This window comes from Pseudorasbora parva, chromosome 3 (assembly GCF_024679245.1).
Source record: "Pseudorasbora parva isolate DD20220531a chromosome 3, ASM2467924v1, whole genome shotgun sequence".
Taxonomy (NCBI): domain Eukaryota; kingdom Metazoa; phylum Chordata; class Actinopteri; order Cypriniformes; family Gobionidae; genus Pseudorasbora; species Pseudorasbora parva.
In genome coordinates, this window is record NC_090174.1 from 20642688 (window position 1) to 20663468 (window position 20781).

Consider the following 20781-nt stretch of genomic DNA (forward strand, 5'->3'; position numbering starts at 1 on the left):
TTGGAATTTGGCTCAGTTGTCCTTCTGTTAAAGTAAAGTGTTGTGGTCAGCACATTCCAGAGCCCAGTTTATGGTCGAACCCCTCTCTAACACAAACAAACTGTCCAACGCCATCAGATGAAGATGCTTGGATAACAGCCAGACACATCTAGAGGGTAAGAAGAAGACCTTTGGTACCAAGCCCAGGACGCAGGAAGGAGTTTCTGCCCTTCACCCATCTATAAACTGTTCCCTAATGTCCTGGTCTGTGACTGCCATATAAATTCCTCAGGACCTCAGCTGTTGTGGCTGAAACAAAGAAAGACCACAATAATCCATCCAAATCCATTCCTAACTATGTTTGGAAACCTTAAAGGGTTAGTTCACCCAAAAATTCTGTCATTAATTACTCTCGCTCATGCCATTCCAAACCTGTAAGACCTCTTAAGATATTTTTGTTAAAATCCGATGGCTCAGAAAAGCCTCCAATGGCCACAATGTCATTTCATTTCTCAAGACCCATACAAGGTACTAAAGACCTCATTACTAGTCCATCTCACTACAGTGGTTCCTACAATATGTTTATGAAGCGACGAGAATAGTTTTGCGCATTCAGGTGGTGGTTTGGAAAGTGAGAAATGGATTGGTAAACCTTAAAGACACTTTAAAGATTTTTAACTGTGTAGAGTATGCAAATGAGTTCCACAGGGCAAACAAGGGTGGGCCACACTGTGTGCCCCCTCTGATTTCAGCAGCCAATCACAGCACTGGAATGGAGACGCGCCAAACTACAATCTCCTCCTCATCGGAAGGGGATAAAGGTACCATTTCAACAGACACTCCTTTTTCTGAGTCTCCCCTTTAGAGACATAACAGATATGTCATAACATTCTGAGCCTCTGGTTAATCCAGAGAAACAACAAAAGATCCAAGGATCTGAGTCTATATCTTGTGAAGCAGCAGCAGATATGACTATGTTCTGAGATTCCAGTTTGTGAGGAAAGGAGACATGGACAAACAGTAAGTTCAGTTCTAGTCCAGCAAGATGACTACAGCACGTCCTGAGTATCTAACACCGAGTACCTAAGTGCTTCGTTTTAAGGACCTTCTGCACCTACTTCTGGACCTCAATTGCGTGTTCCAGATTTTAGGACCCAGGATTTTGGTGCCCCAGGAGATCAGCATCTCACAGATCTTCGTGTTCAAGGCTGTTGAAACGGATACCAGCTCCTTTCCCCACTGCATTGTCAACCAGCACAACCAGTGGAAGAAGTCATCACCATCGGACTGCTTACTCAACCACGTGGAACGTAAATATCACTTAACCAAACCTCTTTTCAGAGACCTCGGCATTGTTGTATATTATCAGTATATGATTTTCTAATTTACATTAGAGGTAATATAACTGATGCTAATTAATAAAAAATAATCTTTAGTTTATTTGTTTGATGCATAATAAGGTTCTTCACCTTAAGTTTCAGAGAAACAACAGTTTATCTTTCCATAAGATAATGTAACGCTTCCATAGCCACGCTCAACTTAATCACATGTATTCTATGCATCTTATGCACTTTATTCCTTTATCATTCATTGTATTCATTTAGTAGTTGTGTTAGTTACTCTTGTTTATATTTTGTCAATAAAATGTATTTTATTACAATTGTGTCTTCCTTGTGCTGATAATACAGAAGAGTTTCTACAAGTTAGAAATCTCACCAATCTTTCAGATAAATCAGCTGACCAATTCTCCACCCTTTACATTCGTTCTAGATGATTGGACAGCCTCCTGTTTGGAGTGTTCTCATACAGCCATGGTAAAATACCTTGACTAGTGTCCCAAACTAAGAGTGGGTGAAGGTGGTCATCTGATGTACTTATAACCACACCTTAAGTGACATGTGATCCAAAAATCCCCAAATCAGCAGTGACTGGAGTACCAATTGCCAATTCCCACTATACTTAGCATCCTTGGATGGACAAAAGTAAATGAACAACAAAAGACATCACAAAATCCCTAATAAAAAAGTACTAAGGTGGTACCATAATACAGTGATTTTTTTAGTTGATAAAACCATGGTACTAAATTACTAATAATATATTTTCATCCACTGAACAACACTAAACATGTCCAAAAACATGATAGCACTGTAACTGTTAGTATACTATTTTTGCAAAGAAGATTTACCGGCAACTCTGAGAGTCGTGGTTTTCTCATCGTGACCCAGTGCATTGGAGGCTGTGCATGTGTAATGTCCTTCATCATACTTTCTCACTGATGAAATGTAGAGGGTTGTGTTTCTTAACCTGGAAACAAAGTAAATTCACAAGCACCACCCAGTAAACGACAACTACAATTATACCTTAATTATAGTAAACTCCCTAAATTATAGTAAACTATTTCTGTAAAACTTACCCCATGATAATTTTGCCTCCAGTTTGGACAGACTGGCCTTGCTTTGACCACTTGATTAAAGGAACAGGGTGTCCAAACACTTGGCAGTGAATCGTCACTTCAGCCCCTACAGGAGACGTCACGACCGTTGGCCAGATAGTCACGGATGGAGGTTCTGAAATAATAAAGCTAGAATGACCACTGAAAAGAATATAATAATGGGAGCTGAACAAAACATAATGGAGATTTCAAAATTCACAAATGACTAGGCAAGGTTATGTTTTAGTGAAACCCCCCTTTGGTTGATGAAAGAACTACAGGTGTTTCAGGACATTGTGATAGATATGTCACTTTGGTTTATTTTTATGTTGCCTTTCATTTTATTATCTTATTTCTCTTATGCGTTTGATAGTTTTTTTTTCTTTAAATGTTCTTCTTCTTCTGTGAAGCACTGTGTAAACACTGTTTATAAAGATAGCTGTATAAATAAAGCTTTACTTACTAAATAGCAAATTAAATAACTATATTTAATTAAGGATCTTACTATACTTTAAAATGCTTAAATATGTAATTATATATATATATATATATATATATATATATATATATATATATATATATATATATATATATATATATAATTACATATTTAAGCATTTATATATATATATATATATATATATATATATATATATATATATATATATATATATATATATATATATATATATATATATAAATGCTTAAATATGTAATTAATTACAATTAATTTCTTATATATATATATATATATATATATATATATATATATATATATATATATATATATATATATATATATATATATATATATATAAGAAATTAATTGTAATTAATTAAAAAACTTATAATGTTATTAAAAAATTGTAAAAAGTGTAACACCATTATCATAATATTTATTTGGCAGGAAGAACAATAGACAAATCACTAGAGGATCTTGAATTCTTCTTCTGCAGAAATCTGCAGATTGATCCATAATTTAAATGGCCATTTATACAATTTACACTTGGACCTTGCATGTTACTTTATTAAATAATCTAGCTAATTTTGCTATTCTTTCAGGTATCAAAAGGAGTGTACTCAAATCCATTTACCAAATAAAAAAGAGGATATTACAGTATTAAAAAATTACAAACAAATTATTTTGCAGATTCTTTCTAGGCCTGATGGGTTTCAGTAGACATAAAAGTACTGGTATTATGTGCAATGAAATGTTTACGATTGTATGGCTTAGATAACACCTAAATAGTGATATGTTTGGTCTATGACTTTGCTTCAAGAAAGTCAAATAATTCCTTACCAAGTACATCCAGGAAGATTTTTTTCGAGGTAAGAGTCATTTTGAGAAGGGAATTTGATGCTCTGCAGAAATACAATCCACTGTCTGTCTCTTGTACACTGAAACAGAGAATTTAGAGATAGTACTCTAATATGGATATCCACAATTAAAATATTTAACAAAAACAGAGTACATAAATCAGGGGTGTCCGGTCCTGCTCCTGGAGGGCCACTGTCATGCAGAGTCATCTCAACCCCAAGTAAACACACCTGAACAAGATAATCAAGGTCCCAGTTCATCCGAAATCGCATATTTCCCTACTAAATATATAATAGTAGTATATAATAGTACGTGACAAAAGAAGCTCTCTCATAAAAGAGACAAAAAGTCTGGATTACCTTAGTGTGCATAATGATGGACATTTTACAATCCCATGAGGCGACAGGAGAGGATTTGTGAAAGGCAGTGAAGTGACGCAACTGATGCTGGTAGGTCAAATGATAATAACAAATGTATGTCGGAATTACATTCGTACTGCACACACTCATACTATAGAACATACTTTTTTAATGCTCATGAAGTAAAAACATATTCAAAAATAGTATTCCCTGTTGAAAAATAACCCAGCATATACTGGTTAGATCTGTTTTAAAGCATGGCAGCTGGTTTAAGCTGGTCCTAAGCTGGTCATGAGCTGGTCAAGTGGCGCTGCTCCTAAGAAACTAGCTTCAGCTCAGGACCAGCTTAAACCAACTCAAATCAGCTCAGTTAACATAGATAACCAGCATATGCTGGGTTTTTTTTTTTCCCAACAGGATCTACTCAAGTGAGTATGCGATTTCAGAACAGCAATTAACTAGAAGCTTATAGGCAAGTGTGGAGCTAAACTCTGCAGGACAATGGCCCTCCAGGACCGAGTTTGGACACTCCTAAATTGTAAATGGTTAAAAAAGAATAAACTGCAGCAAACAACGCCACAAAACACACCTGTGGAAGAGCAGGTCTCCATTAGGATGAGCAGTATTATGCAGTCCAGGGTGGAGAAGTCTGTTGTTCTTAAACCAGGACACTTGTGCTTGGGGTCTGCTGTGAGGAGGCCTACAGGAAAGAGTCGCAGATTCACCCTTCCTCACTGTTTGGTTGGCAGGTTCAAGCATAAAGGTCCAATCCATAACTGTGTGAGAAGGAATGAAAGGGTATGCTAAATAGAGGGCAGGTATGAGCAGCTACCACCTGGAATGAAATTAGACTCATCCGAAAGGAAGTACCTGCAGGTAGGAGGTAGGCTGGTTGGGATTTCACTTTCTCCTCCTCATTGCGTGCTTCACAGAAATACAGCCCCTCATCTTCTGATGAAACTCTCCTAGGAAGATTTTAACACTTTTAATGCCTAGTGTTATTAGTATTTTATGTCACCATGAACTCAAAATGAATCCACCATGATTTTTTTTAATGGAATACTGTAGTATTTTTATAGGCTAAATTATTTATCCATTAATTTATATCACTCACATGAGATTACAGCCATAGCAAACAATTGGTGCGTTTACACGGAGCACTAGCCCTTACGAAAGGAAAATATATTTACCAATATATTATTTTGATATATATTATAATATATTGTAAATACATGGAATAATATATTGATGGTATTATACAATATATTATATATTCCTGTAATATATTGCAAAATATACAAATGATTGCCGCTTTCATATATTGTAATATATTGGAGAATATAAATATTAAATCCCATATATGTGAATATATTGCCTAATGTATTACATGATATTTTCCAATACTGCAATATATTTTTGTTAATCGGTTTAAAAGTCCAATCTGACTTAAAATGCTCCATATAAACACCTCAATCGAAATAAAAATGCCCAAACCAAATGAAATTGTAATTGGTTTAAAAGGGGTGGGATAAACCTTTTCATGAACCGATCAAAAGAAAAATGTAACCATAACGACCTGACCCGATTACTTAAGTGTGCGCCCATATGTGACGTGATACAGCGCGCGCCTTCTCAACTGTCTGACCGCGCGCCGCGCTCACACGCAGGATAATGTTGAGAGGAAAGTAAATGTTTCTGATGGGTAAACTTTTTATTTCGTTAAAAGTTATGAAGATAATATGTGATACAGCGCGCGTTAGTTAAGTTATGAAGATGTGACGTGATACAGCGCGCGCCTTCTGAACTGTCTGATCGCGCGCCGCGCTCACACGCAGGATAATGTTGAGAGGAAAGTAAATGTTTCTGAGGGGTAAACTTTTTATTTCGTTAGAAGTTGTGAAGGCATAATGACACATCCTCTCATCTTGACAGAGTTTGTCCCAGGCACTTTTTACGTCAACTGCGCCTGACAGAATAATTTATTTTTCTGAGATGATTACACTTTACAATAAATAAATAGCTTTTATAAAACCGTATAAGTCCTGGTGGCCGCTGAGAGTTGCTTGGCATTCCGTGAACACATTCCAGCTGCTGGAGAGGACAAAGTCAGCACATGTAAACTCCACATTTGGTTTAGTTTAGATAACGTCTAATGTAAACAGTCCACTAAATTTTTTAATCGGAATGACAAAAAAAAGTGTGCATGTAAACGTGGCTAATGATCCAATGGTCCAATCAATTCCCTATGTGCAAAATCAAGTGCCATCCTACAATTGTTTTTCTTTTTTGAGAAGCCTTTTCACTTGGATGCATGTCACAATAGGAAAGAAACTTCGGTTCCTTGCTGATTTTTAACAAAAATGGTATCTTTAAAGGCATTGGTGATTTACTGATGATCATATTTTTCATTGGACTTTCAATGGTTTTATTAAAACTCTTTATTCCTGAAGAAGTGTATATATTTTGTTGTTTTAATTTCACACTCATTTATTTATATTCTGCCGTAGAAATATCTCACTGAAAAATCAGCAGTTGTCCGTTCTTCTGCAGATCCCATCTAGAAGAATTGGGTAATGGATGCCCATCCTTAAACCATTGAACTGTGGGAATGGGGAAGCCTTCAACAAAGCAGTGAAGTGCCGCTTCCATTTCAACAGGTACAGTGACATTTTGTGGACCCTCTATAATCTTAATGTCTACATTGGAACCTGTGCAATAAAAAATACAGGCACTTAGTAATAAGCATATCAGATTTGTATAATGCAAAATATATCAAATTTGTATATCTCACCTTGCACTGTCAGAGTTGCTGCTTGACTCTCCTTGCTTATGTTGAGCAGAGGATTGTGGGTGATACAGATATATATTCCTTGGTCTGCTTTGGTGATGTTAGCCATGTGCAAGGTGCCTGAAGTCTTCCTTTGACTCCCTCCTCCATACTGTCCCTAGTGGTCATTTTTAGTATTTAGCAAATAAATATTATTAAACTAGTCTTTTCCAGTTTCCTCTTTTGGTGACAGATCATAGTCATGTCTGTCTCTGAGTTTTTGCAGTGAATCATATAAATATGGAAGTTCTGCACAATCTATGATTGATGGGCTTTAAAGTTATCAATTTTTGACTACTCAGCTGGTATGTGTGGTTGTAAATATAAAGGTCACATCTAAACCACACCCACAAATGGTTTTAACCAATCAACTTCGATTCGACTAGCCAAGTTCTCACTGGTCAAGACTTTTAGTGATCTTAAAGGGTAAGTTCACCCAAAATTCTCTCAATTACAAATCTGTGAGGCGTTCGTTTATCTTCGGAGCACAAATTAAGATATTTTTGATAAAATCGGAGAGCTCTCTGACCCCTCCATAGACAGCAATTTAATTACTACTTTCAAGACCCAGAAAGGTAGTAAAAAGTTGTTAAAATAGCCCATGTGACTATTTGGTTCAACCTTAATTATATGAAGTGACGAGAATGCTTCTTGTGCGTAAAAACAAACAAATTCTATTTATTTTATTTTTTTTTACTTTATTCAAAAATTTCTTCTAGTCTGTGTAAACAGCTTTCTAGTTCTACGGCAAAACTACTCATCATTGTGGTGCTCATGTGAACAGTGTCGGCCAAGGGAAGCACTGCACTGTTTACACTACCTCAACAGCGTAAGAGTCTGAACGAAGGTCTTACGACAGGATGGTGAGTGATTAATGACAGGATTTTAATTTTAGTTAGCCCCACTAAAGGTCAGAAACACCATAGACAAACTTTTAGTCAACTGTTTTATTGGCATATTTTGCTAAATTTACATTTTGCAATATGGCTCTGTTCTAAATTCCCCATCCTTTTCATGAGCTCCATGATAAGCCACAACCTCTCATTTTTATAAACTGGGAGGGCAGCGTAAATCCCACATTCAGAACAGAGTATGCATCCATGACAACAGAATGACACTGATTAATTGAAACAGTTTAAGGAGGAACAGGGGAGGAGGTGGGTTGCAAAGCAGCATGCAGTGAAAGCAGCCAAGCAGGCAGACTGAACTTAAAGGGTACTTCAGTGCTGGAAAGATGAATCTGTATTTAAACTGGGTCATTAATGTAGTAGAAATGTAAAATTATTTTTTGAATTTGGTGCCTTCTAGACTGAGAAAAGACAGAAAATGTATTTTTGTCTCATGGGGATGAAAGACTACAATTCCCAGAATGCTTCGCTGCCCTGTGAGGTCACTCCCAAAGCCACCGCTACTGGATTACTGTGACTGAGAGAACAGACACTACAATTAAATACTGAACGTGTCTGTTCAATATAAGATCGAGTCGCGCGTGAGTCTCACAGCACTAACTCAGATTAGGAGTCAGATTACATTTAATGTCATAAATGAGCTGATGAGCTCTTGTGATGAGAGCTGAGTAAATGGTGCCACATTCACAGCATACATTCTCAGTGCGTGTTCAGTCTGGCGCGTTTTCAGTTCATGCCTTTGGAAGCTAAACTTTCATAGAAATTAATTTGAGAAGTTAAAACACTTACATTGCTTAGCATCTGTTTAAATTAATGCCTGCAGCTGCGAGCTGTGCTGTGAGTGTGATCTCCCATCTCTCATGTGCGGGTTGAAAACATGTGGAAATAGCTCCCTCTGCTGGCTGTAGTCTTTACACTCCATGGCCAAACATTCCAAAGATGACGCAAATATCGTCAAGTTGCGTCACGGGAGGAATTTTTCCAGAAATAAAATGAATAAATCTCTCCTCTCAGGGGGATATAAGGGGGGAAGCACAATCATTTAATTATACTGCAGGGTTTCTACTGATACAAAGCCATATGCTAATCGCTGAAGTAACCCTTTAAGCTGCTCTTAAGTAAGGCACCCTGTTTGAGAGTTGCCAATTGAGTGCATAGAAATCGGATCAGCCGATATGGGCGAGGTTGGAATTTTGCCAAACAGCTGATAGCGGAGCTTGTCTATTGTGGCCTGCCTGAACTAGTGCAGAATGCTTGATTTTTGGGTGAACTAACCATTTAAAAGGAAAAATATCACCAAACATATCATTTTGTAAAGGTTTATCAGCTTAAAAAAGTAGTACAACTAAAAACATGTTTAGTTGTTACGGAAGCTTATTGCATTCACTTAAGAAAAAAAATTGACTCTGAATTAACGAGTTAATTATCACAGAATTATGAGATATTTTTTCATGAATAAAACGTTTTTGCTCTGTTTTTCTGAATTAATGACTTAATTATCTCAGAATTATGAGATAATTTTTTCTTGAAAAAATATTTTGCTCTGTTTTTCTAAATGAATGACTTAATTATCTCATAATTCTGAGATAATTTTTCTTGAAAAAAAAATATTTTGTTCTGTTTTTCTGAATTAATGAGATCCCTCAAAATCCTGCCACAAGCTCTATTTTAGCTGGATTGCATGGAAGTTTGAAAAATGTTTCAAACCCAAAGTAAAATAAAACCGAATTAAACTTGAAAGGCGGGACATGTTTACTTTCATGCAATCCAGCTAAAAGCTCTTGGCAGGATTTTGAGGGATCTCATTAATTCAGAAAAACAGAACAAAATATTTTTTTTTCAAGAAAAAAATATCTTATAATTCTGAGATTATTAAGTCATTAATTCAGAAAAACAGAGCAAAAATAATTATTCATGAAAAAATTATCTCATAATTCTGAGATAATTAAGTCATTAATTCAGAAAAACAGAGCAAAAAAAATGTATTCATGAAAAATTATGAAAAATGATCAAACATTAAATAAAAATTATTATAGATTTTTTTTTCTCAAGTGAATGCAATATGCTTCCGTAAGTTGTAACTGATTGTAAGTTATTTTATTATAACCATCATTTGATGATATAACAGTGTGTGTACCATAAAAGTGTTTTTAGTTCTTCTGTAGCTACCTGAATCTGGTTTCCTTTGGTGAGAACTCTGCCATTCTTTAACCATGAAATCTGAGCAGCAGGAGAACTATCACCAGAGACACACTGAAGGAAAACATCATGTCCCTCTTCAGTTCTCATGGACTGAGGGTGAAAGAACACATCTTCCAGGCCTACAAACAAACACAAATTACAATCCATGACCATTTGTGGTGGACACCTTAGATGTACCACGTGTGTAGGGTCCTGTGTGAAACCATTAACATGATCTCTCATATAACTTCAATGATTAATATTATTTTATATCAATGCAAGATACATACACGCTTTGCTGATTGTGACAGTGGTCTGAATCAGTTTTTTCCCTCTCTTTGCACTGCATGAATAGTTTCCAAAGTCTTCCTCTTTTAAGCAGGGAAAGAAAAGTGAGCCATTGGCCATTTGATGAATCCTGCTGTCCAGACCACCAGTGTCTCTCTCCCATTTCACTGTTAGAGGAGCCTTTAGGTCAGAGTCAAACACTGTGCAGTGCAGCATCAGAGAGCTGTTTAAAATCCCAACGCCATCCTTGGGTAAGATTGAAAATACTAAGCAAAAGAGAAAAGTGTGTAAGGAAATAAATAATAAATACGTAAATATAAAGAGAGTATAAAATAGTGATTCTTTAAACAGATTTAAAGTAAACATAATATGTTCTAAAAACGTGTTATTGCCTTGAGAAGCCATTTCTGCCTCCTCTGAAAAATGAGTTGCTGTTATATCCTGATATAGTCAGGTTGATTCAGTCTAATATTTTTGATTTGGTTAAAACAATTAGTTTAGATGCTAAATGTTTTCTGCCAGACTAAAATATATGGTACAAAGGTTTGATTTGTGGCAAAAGATTCAACTGCTTTGTGCTTTGCACTATAAGTTTGTCCTTGTCTTGGATAAAGAAGAAGACGACAATAAGAACAACAGAAGAAGTCAACAATAAGGAGACAGAAGAAGACGACAGTAAGGACAACAGAATAAGACAACAGTAAGGAGACAGAAGAAGACATCAGTGAGGAAACAGAAGAAGACAACAGTAAGGAGACAGAAGAAGACGACAGTAAGGACAACAGAAGAAGACAACAGTAAGGAGACAGAAGAAGACAACAGTGAGGAAACAGAAGAAGACAACAGTAAGGAGACAGAAGAAGATGACCGTAAGGAGACAGAAAAAGAAAACACCAGTAAGGAGACAGAAGAAGACAACAGTAAGGAGACAGAAGAAAACAACAGTAAGGAGACAGAAGAAGACGACAGTAAGGAGACAGAAGAAGACGACAGTAAGGACAACAGAAGAAGACAACAGTAAGTAGACAGAAGAAGACAACAGTGAGGAAACACAAGAAGACAACAGTAAGGAGACAGAAGAAGATGACAGTAAGGAGACAGAAAAAGAAAACACCAGTAAGGAGACAGAAGAAGACAACAGTAAGGAGACAGAAGAAGACGACAGTAAGGAGACAGAAGAAGACGACAGTAAGGAGACAGAAGATGATGACAGTAAGGAGACAGACGAAGATGACAGTAAGGAGACAGAAGAAGACAACAGTAAGGAGACAGAAGAAGACGACAGTAAGGAGACAGAAGAAAACAACAGTAAGGAGACAGAAGAAGACAACAGTGAGGAAACACAAGAAGACAACAGTAAGGAGACAGAAGAAGACAACAGTAAGGAGACAGAAGAAGACAACAGTAAGGAGACAGAAGAAGACAACCGTAAGGAGACAGAAGAAGACAACAGTGAGGACAACAGAAGAAGACAACAGTAAGGAGACAGAAGAAGACGACAGTAAGGAGACAGAAGAAGACGACAGTAAGGACAACAGAAGAAGACAACAGTGAGGAGACAGAAGAAGACAAAAGTGAGGAGACAGAAGAAGACAACAGTAAGGAGACAGAAGAAGACTGAAGAAGACGACAGTAAGGACAACAGAAGAAGACACCAGTGAGGAGACAGAAGAAGACAACAGTGAGGAGACAGTAGAAGACACCAGTGAGGAGACAGAAGAAGACAACAGTGAGGAGACAGTAGAAGACGACAGTAAGGAGACAGAAGAAGACACCAGTAAAGAGACAGAAGAAGACAACAGTAAGGTGACAGAAGAAAACAACAGCAAGGAGACAGAAGAAGACGACAGTAAGGAGACAGAAGAAGATGACAGTAAGGAGACAGAAGAAGACAACAGTGAGGAAATAGAAGAAGATGACAGTAAGGAGACAGAAGAAAACAACAGTAAGGAGACAGAAAAAGATGACAGTAAGGACAACAGAAGAAGACAACAGAAAGGAGACAGAAGAAGACAACAGTGGGGAAATAGAAGAAGCTGACAGTAAGGAGACAGAAGAAGACAACAGAAAGGAGACAGAAGAAGACAACAGTAGGGAAATAAAGGAAGATGACAGTAAGGACAACAGAAGAAGACGACAGTAAGGAGACAGAAGAAGATGACAGTAAGGACAACAGAAGAAGACAACAGTAAGGAGACAGAAGATGATGACAGTAAGGAGACAGATGAAGATGACAGTAAGGAGACAGAAGAAGACAACAGTAAGGAGACAGAAGAAGACGACAGTAAGGAGACAGAAGAAAACAACAGTAAGGAGACAGAAGATGACAACAGTAAGGAGACAGAAGAAGACAACCGTAAGGAGACAGAAGAAGACAACAGTGAGGACAACAGAAGAAGACAACAGTAAGGAGACAGAAGAAGACAACAGTAGGGAGACAGAAGAAGACAACTGTAAGGAGACAGAAAAAGATGACAGTAAGGACAACAGAAGAAGACAACAGTAAGGAGACAGAAGAAGACGACAGTAAGGACAACAGAAGAAGACAACAGTGAGGAGACAGAAGAAGACAAAAGTGAGGAGACAGAAGAAGACAAAAGTAAGGAGACAGAAGAAGACTGAAGAAGACGACAGTAAGGACAACAGAAGAAGACAACAGTAAGGAGACAGAAGAAGACAACAGTGAGGAGACAGTAGACGACGACAGTAAGGACAACAGAAGAAGACAACAGTGAGGACAACAGAAGAAGACAACAGTAAGGAGACAGAAGAAGACGACAGTAAGGAGACAGAAGAAAACAACAGTAAGGAGACAGAAGATGACAACAGTAAGGAGACAGAAGAAGACAACCGTAAGGAGACAGAAGAAGACAACAGTGAGGACAACAGAAGAAGACAACAGTAAGGAGACAGAAGAAGACAACAGTAGGGAGACAGAAGAAGACAACAGTAAAGAGACAGAAAAAGATGACAGTAAGAACAACAGAAGAAGACAACAGTAAGGAGACAGAAGAAGACGACAGTAAGGACAACAGAAGAAGACAACAGTGAGGAGACAGAAGAAGACAAAAGTGAGGAGACAAAAGAAGACAACAGTTAGGAGACAGAAGAAGACTGAAGAAGACGACAGTAAGGACAACAGAAGAAGACAACAGTAAGGAGACAGAAGAAGACAACAGTGAGGAGACAGAAGAAGACAACAGTAAGGAGACAGAAGAAGACTGAAGAAGACGACAGTAAGGACAACAGAAGAAGACAACAGTAAGGAGACAGAAGAAGACAACAGTGAGGAGACAGAAGAAGACAACAGTGAGGAGACAGTAGACGACGACAGTAAGGACAACAGAAGAAGACAACAGTGAGGACAACAGAAGAAGACAACAATGAGGAGACAGAAGGCGTTTCTCAATGTCAAGGAAGGATCCTCGGAAGCCAGAATTCTAAGGATGCTACGTCATCGACATCCGACGAAGGACTGTTCCAATGTCGAGGATCCTCGGAATTCAACCAAGGACTGAGTCTTCGTTCGAAAAATATGTCATATACAGGAAATGATGCATATGAGTAGCCTTCGCGCACTTCGCGTTCTCAAATCACCCACAATCCTATGCGCGCAGCTTTGCTATCAGACGTTCCCGGAGTCGGACTCGGAGCGTGAACGGGGCAAATATGTTTGTATCGGGGTTTGTAGATGGGAAGGAAGGAGGCGGGAACCGGCAAACGTTCAACAACTTTATAATAGCCCCCTCACGGGCGACTGCCCGCACACACATAATAAAACATAAACAAACCATAACATAAAGTCCAGGCCTAGTTCTTCCACGCTCCTCCAATTATACTCCCGTCACTGCCGTGAGCCGAGACCGGTGTGGCGATCAGCTGCCGCTCATTATCACTCCACCGGCCCGCTCTCACGGTCCCTCACCTCGCTGCTTGCCACAATGCTTTTATTTACAATACCAAACATTTGTTATAACCGTAGTAAATATAAGTAAAGTTTAACGTTTAAATACTGGTACAAAATACTACTGTACTGATATATAAAAAATACAAATAACGTTATTGATGGCCAACGGACCTTTTCACTGACGTAATGACGCAATGACGTGCACTTGCTAGACTGTTCCATTTACGTGTTCTCCGAATGCTAAAGAGGAGCCTCGCCTAGCCTCTGAAGGAAGTGACTTGGAAGGATCCGTCCTTCCAAGGAAGCATCCTTGACATTGAGAAACGCCTAGTAGAAGACGACAGTAAGGAGACAGAAGAAGACAACAGTAAGGAGACAGAAGAAGACGGCAGTAAGGAGACAGAAGAAGACAACAGTAAGGAGACAGAAGAAGACAACAGTAAGGACAACAGAAGAAGACAACAGCAAGGCCCCAATCACACAGAATGCGTTTTTAAGATTCGAAAACGCAAGGCGTACTGCACTTCCTTTTTTGGTAAGTGTTTTTTTTTATTCAGAAAAGAGCAGTGCGCTGCGGTTTTTGTATGTCACAAAACAGTTCTTTAAGGAACCAAAAATGGTTCTTCTATGGCATCCCTGTAAACCTCATTTTTGGTTCTTCCTCGCACCTTTTATTTTTAAGGTTGTATGCATCACGTTATCTCTAGCATAAATAATTTTATTTTGCATTAGTGCATTCTATTAATGGCTTACTGTAAGTAATATCTAGCTATTCCAGATATTCAGTGCATCTTTCACCATTAAAGCTCATTTCAAATGGACATCACTTTGAGGGAGCAGGGGTAGTTTGAAGTCCACCGTTGCTAGGCTACATGTGGAGCAAGCACAATGTTTTGGCAAGCCTTTTGTCAAATTATGCAAGCGTATAAAACATTTGCATGGCACGCATGCATTTTTATGGGCCTGATCAGCAGAATAAAATCCCATAAGCGTCCAAAATACTACACAGCAGGTTATACTCACCTAATTGAGACACAGCAGGATTAATCCTGATAGAAGAGGACAGAAGGAGGAGCATCTGAAGGGATCTCCATGCAGGACGAAACATGCTAGCCCTCATCTGTGCTTTTCAAATGAAGATAATGGTCCATAGCATCATTCCTCATCTGACCAAATGCATTCATGCACTGCAAGACACACAGGCCAAAGTTCTCTTACAGCTCAACATGTTGGATTTCGCCATACTCATGTTGGATTTCATCATACTCATCATTGACTATATAAACAGATTTTTTCAGTCATAAAATAGTCTTAACATCAAATATTTCGAAACATACATACTTGTGCTATGCCTCATTAATTGGTGTGTGTGTCTTCAAAGAATGAGTCAGTGTCTATCACACAGCAACAAATCTCTAACTATCACACAGCGCTCTCTCTCTCTCTCTCTCTCTCTCTCTCTCTCTCTCTCTCTCTCTCTCTCTCTCTCTCTCTCTCTCTCTCTCTCTCTCTCTCTCTCTCTCTCTCTCTCTCTCTCTCTCTCTCTCTGCATATTCCTATTTTGGTTGTGTTTCATTACCACTATTATCATCACAGCCAGCCTTTGTATACTACAGACCTCTTTACTCTCTTCAATAGGCTGAGCACTTTACACCACACAGCAGCAAACCCTCCATTTACTGATCGTAACATGAAAAGAGCAGAGGCGCTTTGTACTTAGAGGATCAGTTAGAAAGCTTGTAAGGAAAGGTTTGTACCTGATCACATAAGCTTTCATTGCTACTGTGTCCATGTAGGGCGGTCTTAGTTTAATACTTCCTTTATATGACCAGTACATGACAGAAATGAGTGATGTTATGATGCTGTAAATATGCTTCTCTACAGGCGTGTATATGAGTGTGTTCAATGACATGATGATATAGACTTTTTTAAATATAGGCTTGCTCATATACAGTATTCATTGCAATTACCTCAGAAGTAACTGTAATTGAATTACAGGAAACTTAAAAACAAATCCTTTACTTTACACTTTTCAATTACAGTAATGAATTACTTTAGCCCCTTTCACACTGCACGTCGGACCCGCAATATTCCCGGAACATTGCCGGGTCGCCTTCTGTGTGAAAGCAACCACGTCCCGGGATTGATTACCAAATTCGACCCGGGTCGGGGACCTAGTAATATTGCGGTATTCGACCCGGGACGAGCGCTGTGTGAACAAAAGCCGAAACTAATGCCGAAACGTGTACGTAGTTATCGTGCGACTCCTAGAGCTTGTTTTTTCAATAATACAACCCTGCAGTGCCAGAAGAGCTCGTCTGTGTTTTAAACGCAGAGAGTGTTCATATACAAAAGAAACTTAAATTAAACAAGCAGAAATGTGCGCAAACTGGACACAACGCGAGACCACGGAGCTCCTTACTATCCGCGCTGAAGCTGAGATCGCTCGCCATTATACGTCACATCAGGATGTCACGTGTCAACTCGTTTCGGGATCGTTACGGGTTGTGTGTGAAAGCGCACATATTACGGTATTTCGCTGGCAGTGTGAATGGACCAAATCTAGCGGCCCGGGAACAAATGCCGGGTCGCATTATCCGTGTATTTGCCGGTATCTTTGTAACTGTACTGACAGTTTAATAAAAAGATACTTTATAAATACAGTACATTATGAGTTTACAGACAGGAGCCATCTTGGAAAACAGTCTTGAAGAGTCGAGCCACAAACGCTAAGTAAGCTGGTCGATAGGAATTAAGTTTGTGAAATCTAATTACATGGAACATTTTATTTTATTTTTTTATTTTCTCTGTTGCGTTCAGTGCTTTCTACCCAGAAACAACGATCCATATGAGATTCCAAGTCACAGTTCATCACTTAGCACAGCTCGACTCGTCAAGACTGTTTTCCAAGATGGCTGCTGTCTCTATGCGCGTAATGTTCTGTCTTTATAAAGTATCTTCTTATTAAACTGTTTGTACACTTACAAAGTTCTCAATGCTTCGGTTTGCATGTAGGGACCCTCATTATGCTACCGTGTTAGTGTGAGGCTATTTTGAGCCTTGTTAGTGGTATTAACTAGCGATTTAATTTCACTACCCTGTGCCCCACAGACAAGCATTATAAGCGAATCTGTTTTTAGAGATAAAACTCTTTACATTCGATTTTCATGAAAACGCATCCCACAGAACCATCTGTTAATTACCCCAAGGTTCATTTCTCACCGGAATTATTTTGGATTAATCTGTAAAAAAAAAAGTAAAAAAAAGAGGTTTACACCTGTTTTGGCACAGTGTTCTGCTTCCATTTTTCACACACACACACGCACACACACACACACACACACACACACACACACACACACACACACACACACACACACACACACACACACACAAACAAAAAATATCAGTATGGGACAATACTGACAGATTCCAATTGAAGTGTTAAATATGTATAATACATACTTTCAAATTGAGTACACATTGAGAATTGAGAATACATTGAGACTACATAAAATAGTAGTCAAAGTTGTGAAACCTTCTAAAAGCAATATTTTCCACCATAAATTGCAAATAAATTCTTAAAAAATAAGACAATGTGATTTTTTGGATTTCTCATTCTGTCTCTTATAGTTGTGTACCCATGATGAAAATTACAGGTCTCTCTCATATTTTTAGGGGGGAGAACTTGCACAATTGGTGGCTGACTAAATACTTTTTGCCCCACTGTAGTTGTTTAGCGCTGGTTCAAGAATCTCTTTCATCAAAAACACACAATTAAAGAGAAAATCAAAATGGTGCAAAAATATTTGATTAATATTAAAAATAAGTGATTTGTTTTATTAAGAGCAAAAGGGTGCCATTATGTTTGTTATTGCTTTATATTTTGTGCTGTGCATCTGTATTAGTTATTTTTGAATGTGTGGCTTGAGATCCTCTTTCTCCACATCATATGTTATTATTGTCATTATTATTACTACATTTCAATTTTTTAGATGTCCAGTCTATTATGACAAAGCATGTTGGGAGAGCAGGTGAGTACTCAGAGGCAAACAGGAATCCCATGAATGGGTGCTTCAGCCTTATGACTCATCTGGCATTGGCCATAGACAGCAGGTGGGTGAGCTAATGGGATCTAATGCCAGGAGCCGGGGGTGTGTTTTCTTTTGCTGAACAACACCCCATTAAATGAAGAAGCAGTTTAGCAATTCATTAACGTATTGAAAATTTGATCCCCTTACAAATACAATCTAAGCACTCGAGAGAAGGAGTTTAAATTGTCTGGCATTTGTTATATGGGTATAGTGGAAAGAGTAAAGAGAAAACTTTAGAATAAAATGTTATTGTTTTATATAAATATTTAAATAAATGGATCTATAAATATAGACTTACTTACTCATAACCAATGTTGCGGAAAGTTACTTAGTAATTAATATGTTACAATATTGCATTACTCCTCCCAAAAAAAGTAGCTAATTGTTACTTCCACTTTTTATGGAAGGTAATGTGTTACGTCAGACGACTGCTTCCGCTTCTTCCGGTCATGCGTATTTGGGATAAAGCAGCACTGTTTTATTATATTAAATATATTTGTGTGCGTTGAAAGTCATGTTATAATATGAGACACTTTGCAGTAAGCTAGATCGATATTAGGCATGTAAAACGGGTACATGGAATTTTAGTTTTAGTGTATTATGTTTGCTGACATTTTAGTGTATTTATTCATTTTGAGGAATACTGAATCAGTTTTTGACAGGGAAATGATTAAATACATGCTCACATTTAGTTTAGAACAGTAAGGTTTAATAGCCTGAACTTTCAGTTGATTATCTTAAACTAGTCTTAGTCGGGGCATGACGGTTTCAAAAACGCGCCTGGGAGAAAATTGAGTCAACCCAGAGTGTTAACAGTGAACGCACAAGACATTTCCAAAAGATTGACGAATCAACAGATCACCATGAAAACGGATGTTATGAAAAAGTGAGCCATACTTATTTCTTCTTTTGTTTTGTTTTGTTTAATTTACATTCTTAGTGCATATGGCCACCTAAAACTGCAGCTCTTGTGCGGTGTTCCTGGTCTGCAGTGGTCAGTATCTATCAAAAGTGGTCCAAGGAAAGAACAGTGGTGAACTGGCGACAGGGTCATGAGCGGCTGCACTGTAGCTCAAATTGTTCAAAAAGTAAATGTGTTGCGTATGGGGCTGCACAGTTGGAGACCAGTCAGGGTGCCCAAATGCTAACCACGGTCCACCCCTGATAGCACCAACGGTTCCATGCGAGCATCAGAACTGGACCACAAATGGAATCATACTGTTTCTGATAGAAACGAGCAATGGAAGAAGGTGGCCTGATCTGATGAATCACATTTTCTTTTGCATCACGTTGATGGCCAGGTGCGTGTGTGTTGCTTACCTGGGGAACACATGGCACCAAAATGCACTATGGGAAGAAGGCAAGCCGGCAGAGGCAGTGTGAGGCTTTGGGCAATAACCTTGGAGACTGCCATCCATCTGGATGTTACTTTAATATGTACCACCAACCTAAGCATTGCTGCAGATTATGTACACCCTTTCAAGGAAACGTTTCTGCAAGATAATGCACCCTGCCACAAAGCAAAAATGGTTCAGGAATGGTTAGAGGAGCACAACAACGAGTTTGAGGTGTTTACTTGGCCTCCAAATTCCCCAGATCTCAATCCAATTGATCATCAGCGGGATGTGCTGAACAAACGAGTCTGATCCATGGAGGCCTCACCTCGCAACTTACAGGACTTTAAAGATCTGCTGCTAACATCTTGGTGCCAAATATCACAGCACACCTTCATGGGTCTGGGTCAGGGCATCAGGGTCAGGGCAGCAAAAATGGGACCAACACAGTATTAGGGCAGTCATAATGTTATGCATGTGGCTTTTGGCTTTGCAATGGCTACTAACTTACCCTGAAAGTTACCTCAGTTTTTTAGAAATGAAAGTTGAGGTTATCAGCTTAGCCTGAAACATACCACGTGTCATATAATCTGCTTTCTGGAATTCCAACCTGCACCTTACTCCCGATTTCTCTCAACTTGTGGACCGGAAAGGTGCAGTCAATGAATTGGAGAACAAAGTAAACTGCACTACTTTAATCATTTACATTTAAAAGTAATGTGTTACTTTACTCATTTCTTGGGGAAAGTAATCAGATCACATAACATATTACTTGTCATGTGCCACACCTTCAGATAACATATCATCAGCAGAATTCACGATGCAAACTGCAGTCATTCTCAAAGAGGAAAATACATAAAAGTATATAATGTAGTAAAGCTGGACAAAACAGTCATAATACTACAGCTAACTAATGATTTTACAGTTTGCCTGCTTCTGCATGAAAGCTTATGCTATTGTATAAATGTTTAAGAATTGTTTGGCACATTGGTCAGCCAAATGTTTTTAATTGTGCTTTATAAATAAGTTGCCTTTCCTTAATTTAACAATTGAAAAAAATACTATACTTACCCACGGAGAGCAGAAGTGTTAAGCCTCAGTGCAGCATCTCTGTCAGTGAGCGCTTGCCAGTGTGTGTCTTCTGGTTTATCAATG

The 20781-nt window shown here is 38.3% G+C and overlaps 1 protein-coding gene across 3 annotated transcripts in view; it reads right to left on the minus strand.

Moving 5' to 3' along the window:
• LOC137070696 (titin) overlaps window positions 1–20781 on the minus strand; it is a 30505-nt gene extending 9724 nt beyond the window's left edge. For 2 of the 3 annotated variants that reach the window (XM_067438063.1, XM_067438061.1), the window contains exons 1-11: window positions 15540–15633; window positions 15222–15385; window positions 10294–10557; window positions 9992–10143; window positions 6879–7032; window positions 6606–6795; window positions 4958–5052; window positions 4677–4863; window positions 3711–3808; window positions 2393–2546; window positions 2165–2283 (exon numbers count right to left, since the gene is read on the minus strand). In XM_067438063.1, coding sequence (XP_067294164.1) covers window positions 2165–2283; window positions 2393–2546; window positions 3711–3808; window positions 4677–4863; window positions 4958–5052; window positions 6606–6795; window positions 6879–7032; window positions 9992–10143; window positions 10294–10557; window positions 15222–15318 — 1510 coding nt within the window. In that variant the 5' untranslated portion in view covers window positions 15319–15385; window positions 15540–15633. Of the gene's footprint in view, window positions 1–2164; window positions 2284–2392; window positions 2547–3710; window positions 3809–4676; window positions 4864–4957; window positions 5053–6605; window positions 6796–6878; window positions 7033–9991; window positions 10144–10293; window positions 10558–15221; window positions 15386–15539; window positions 15634–20697 lie in introns of those variants that run through there. The other variant, XM_067438062.1, reaches the window with a different exon arrangement.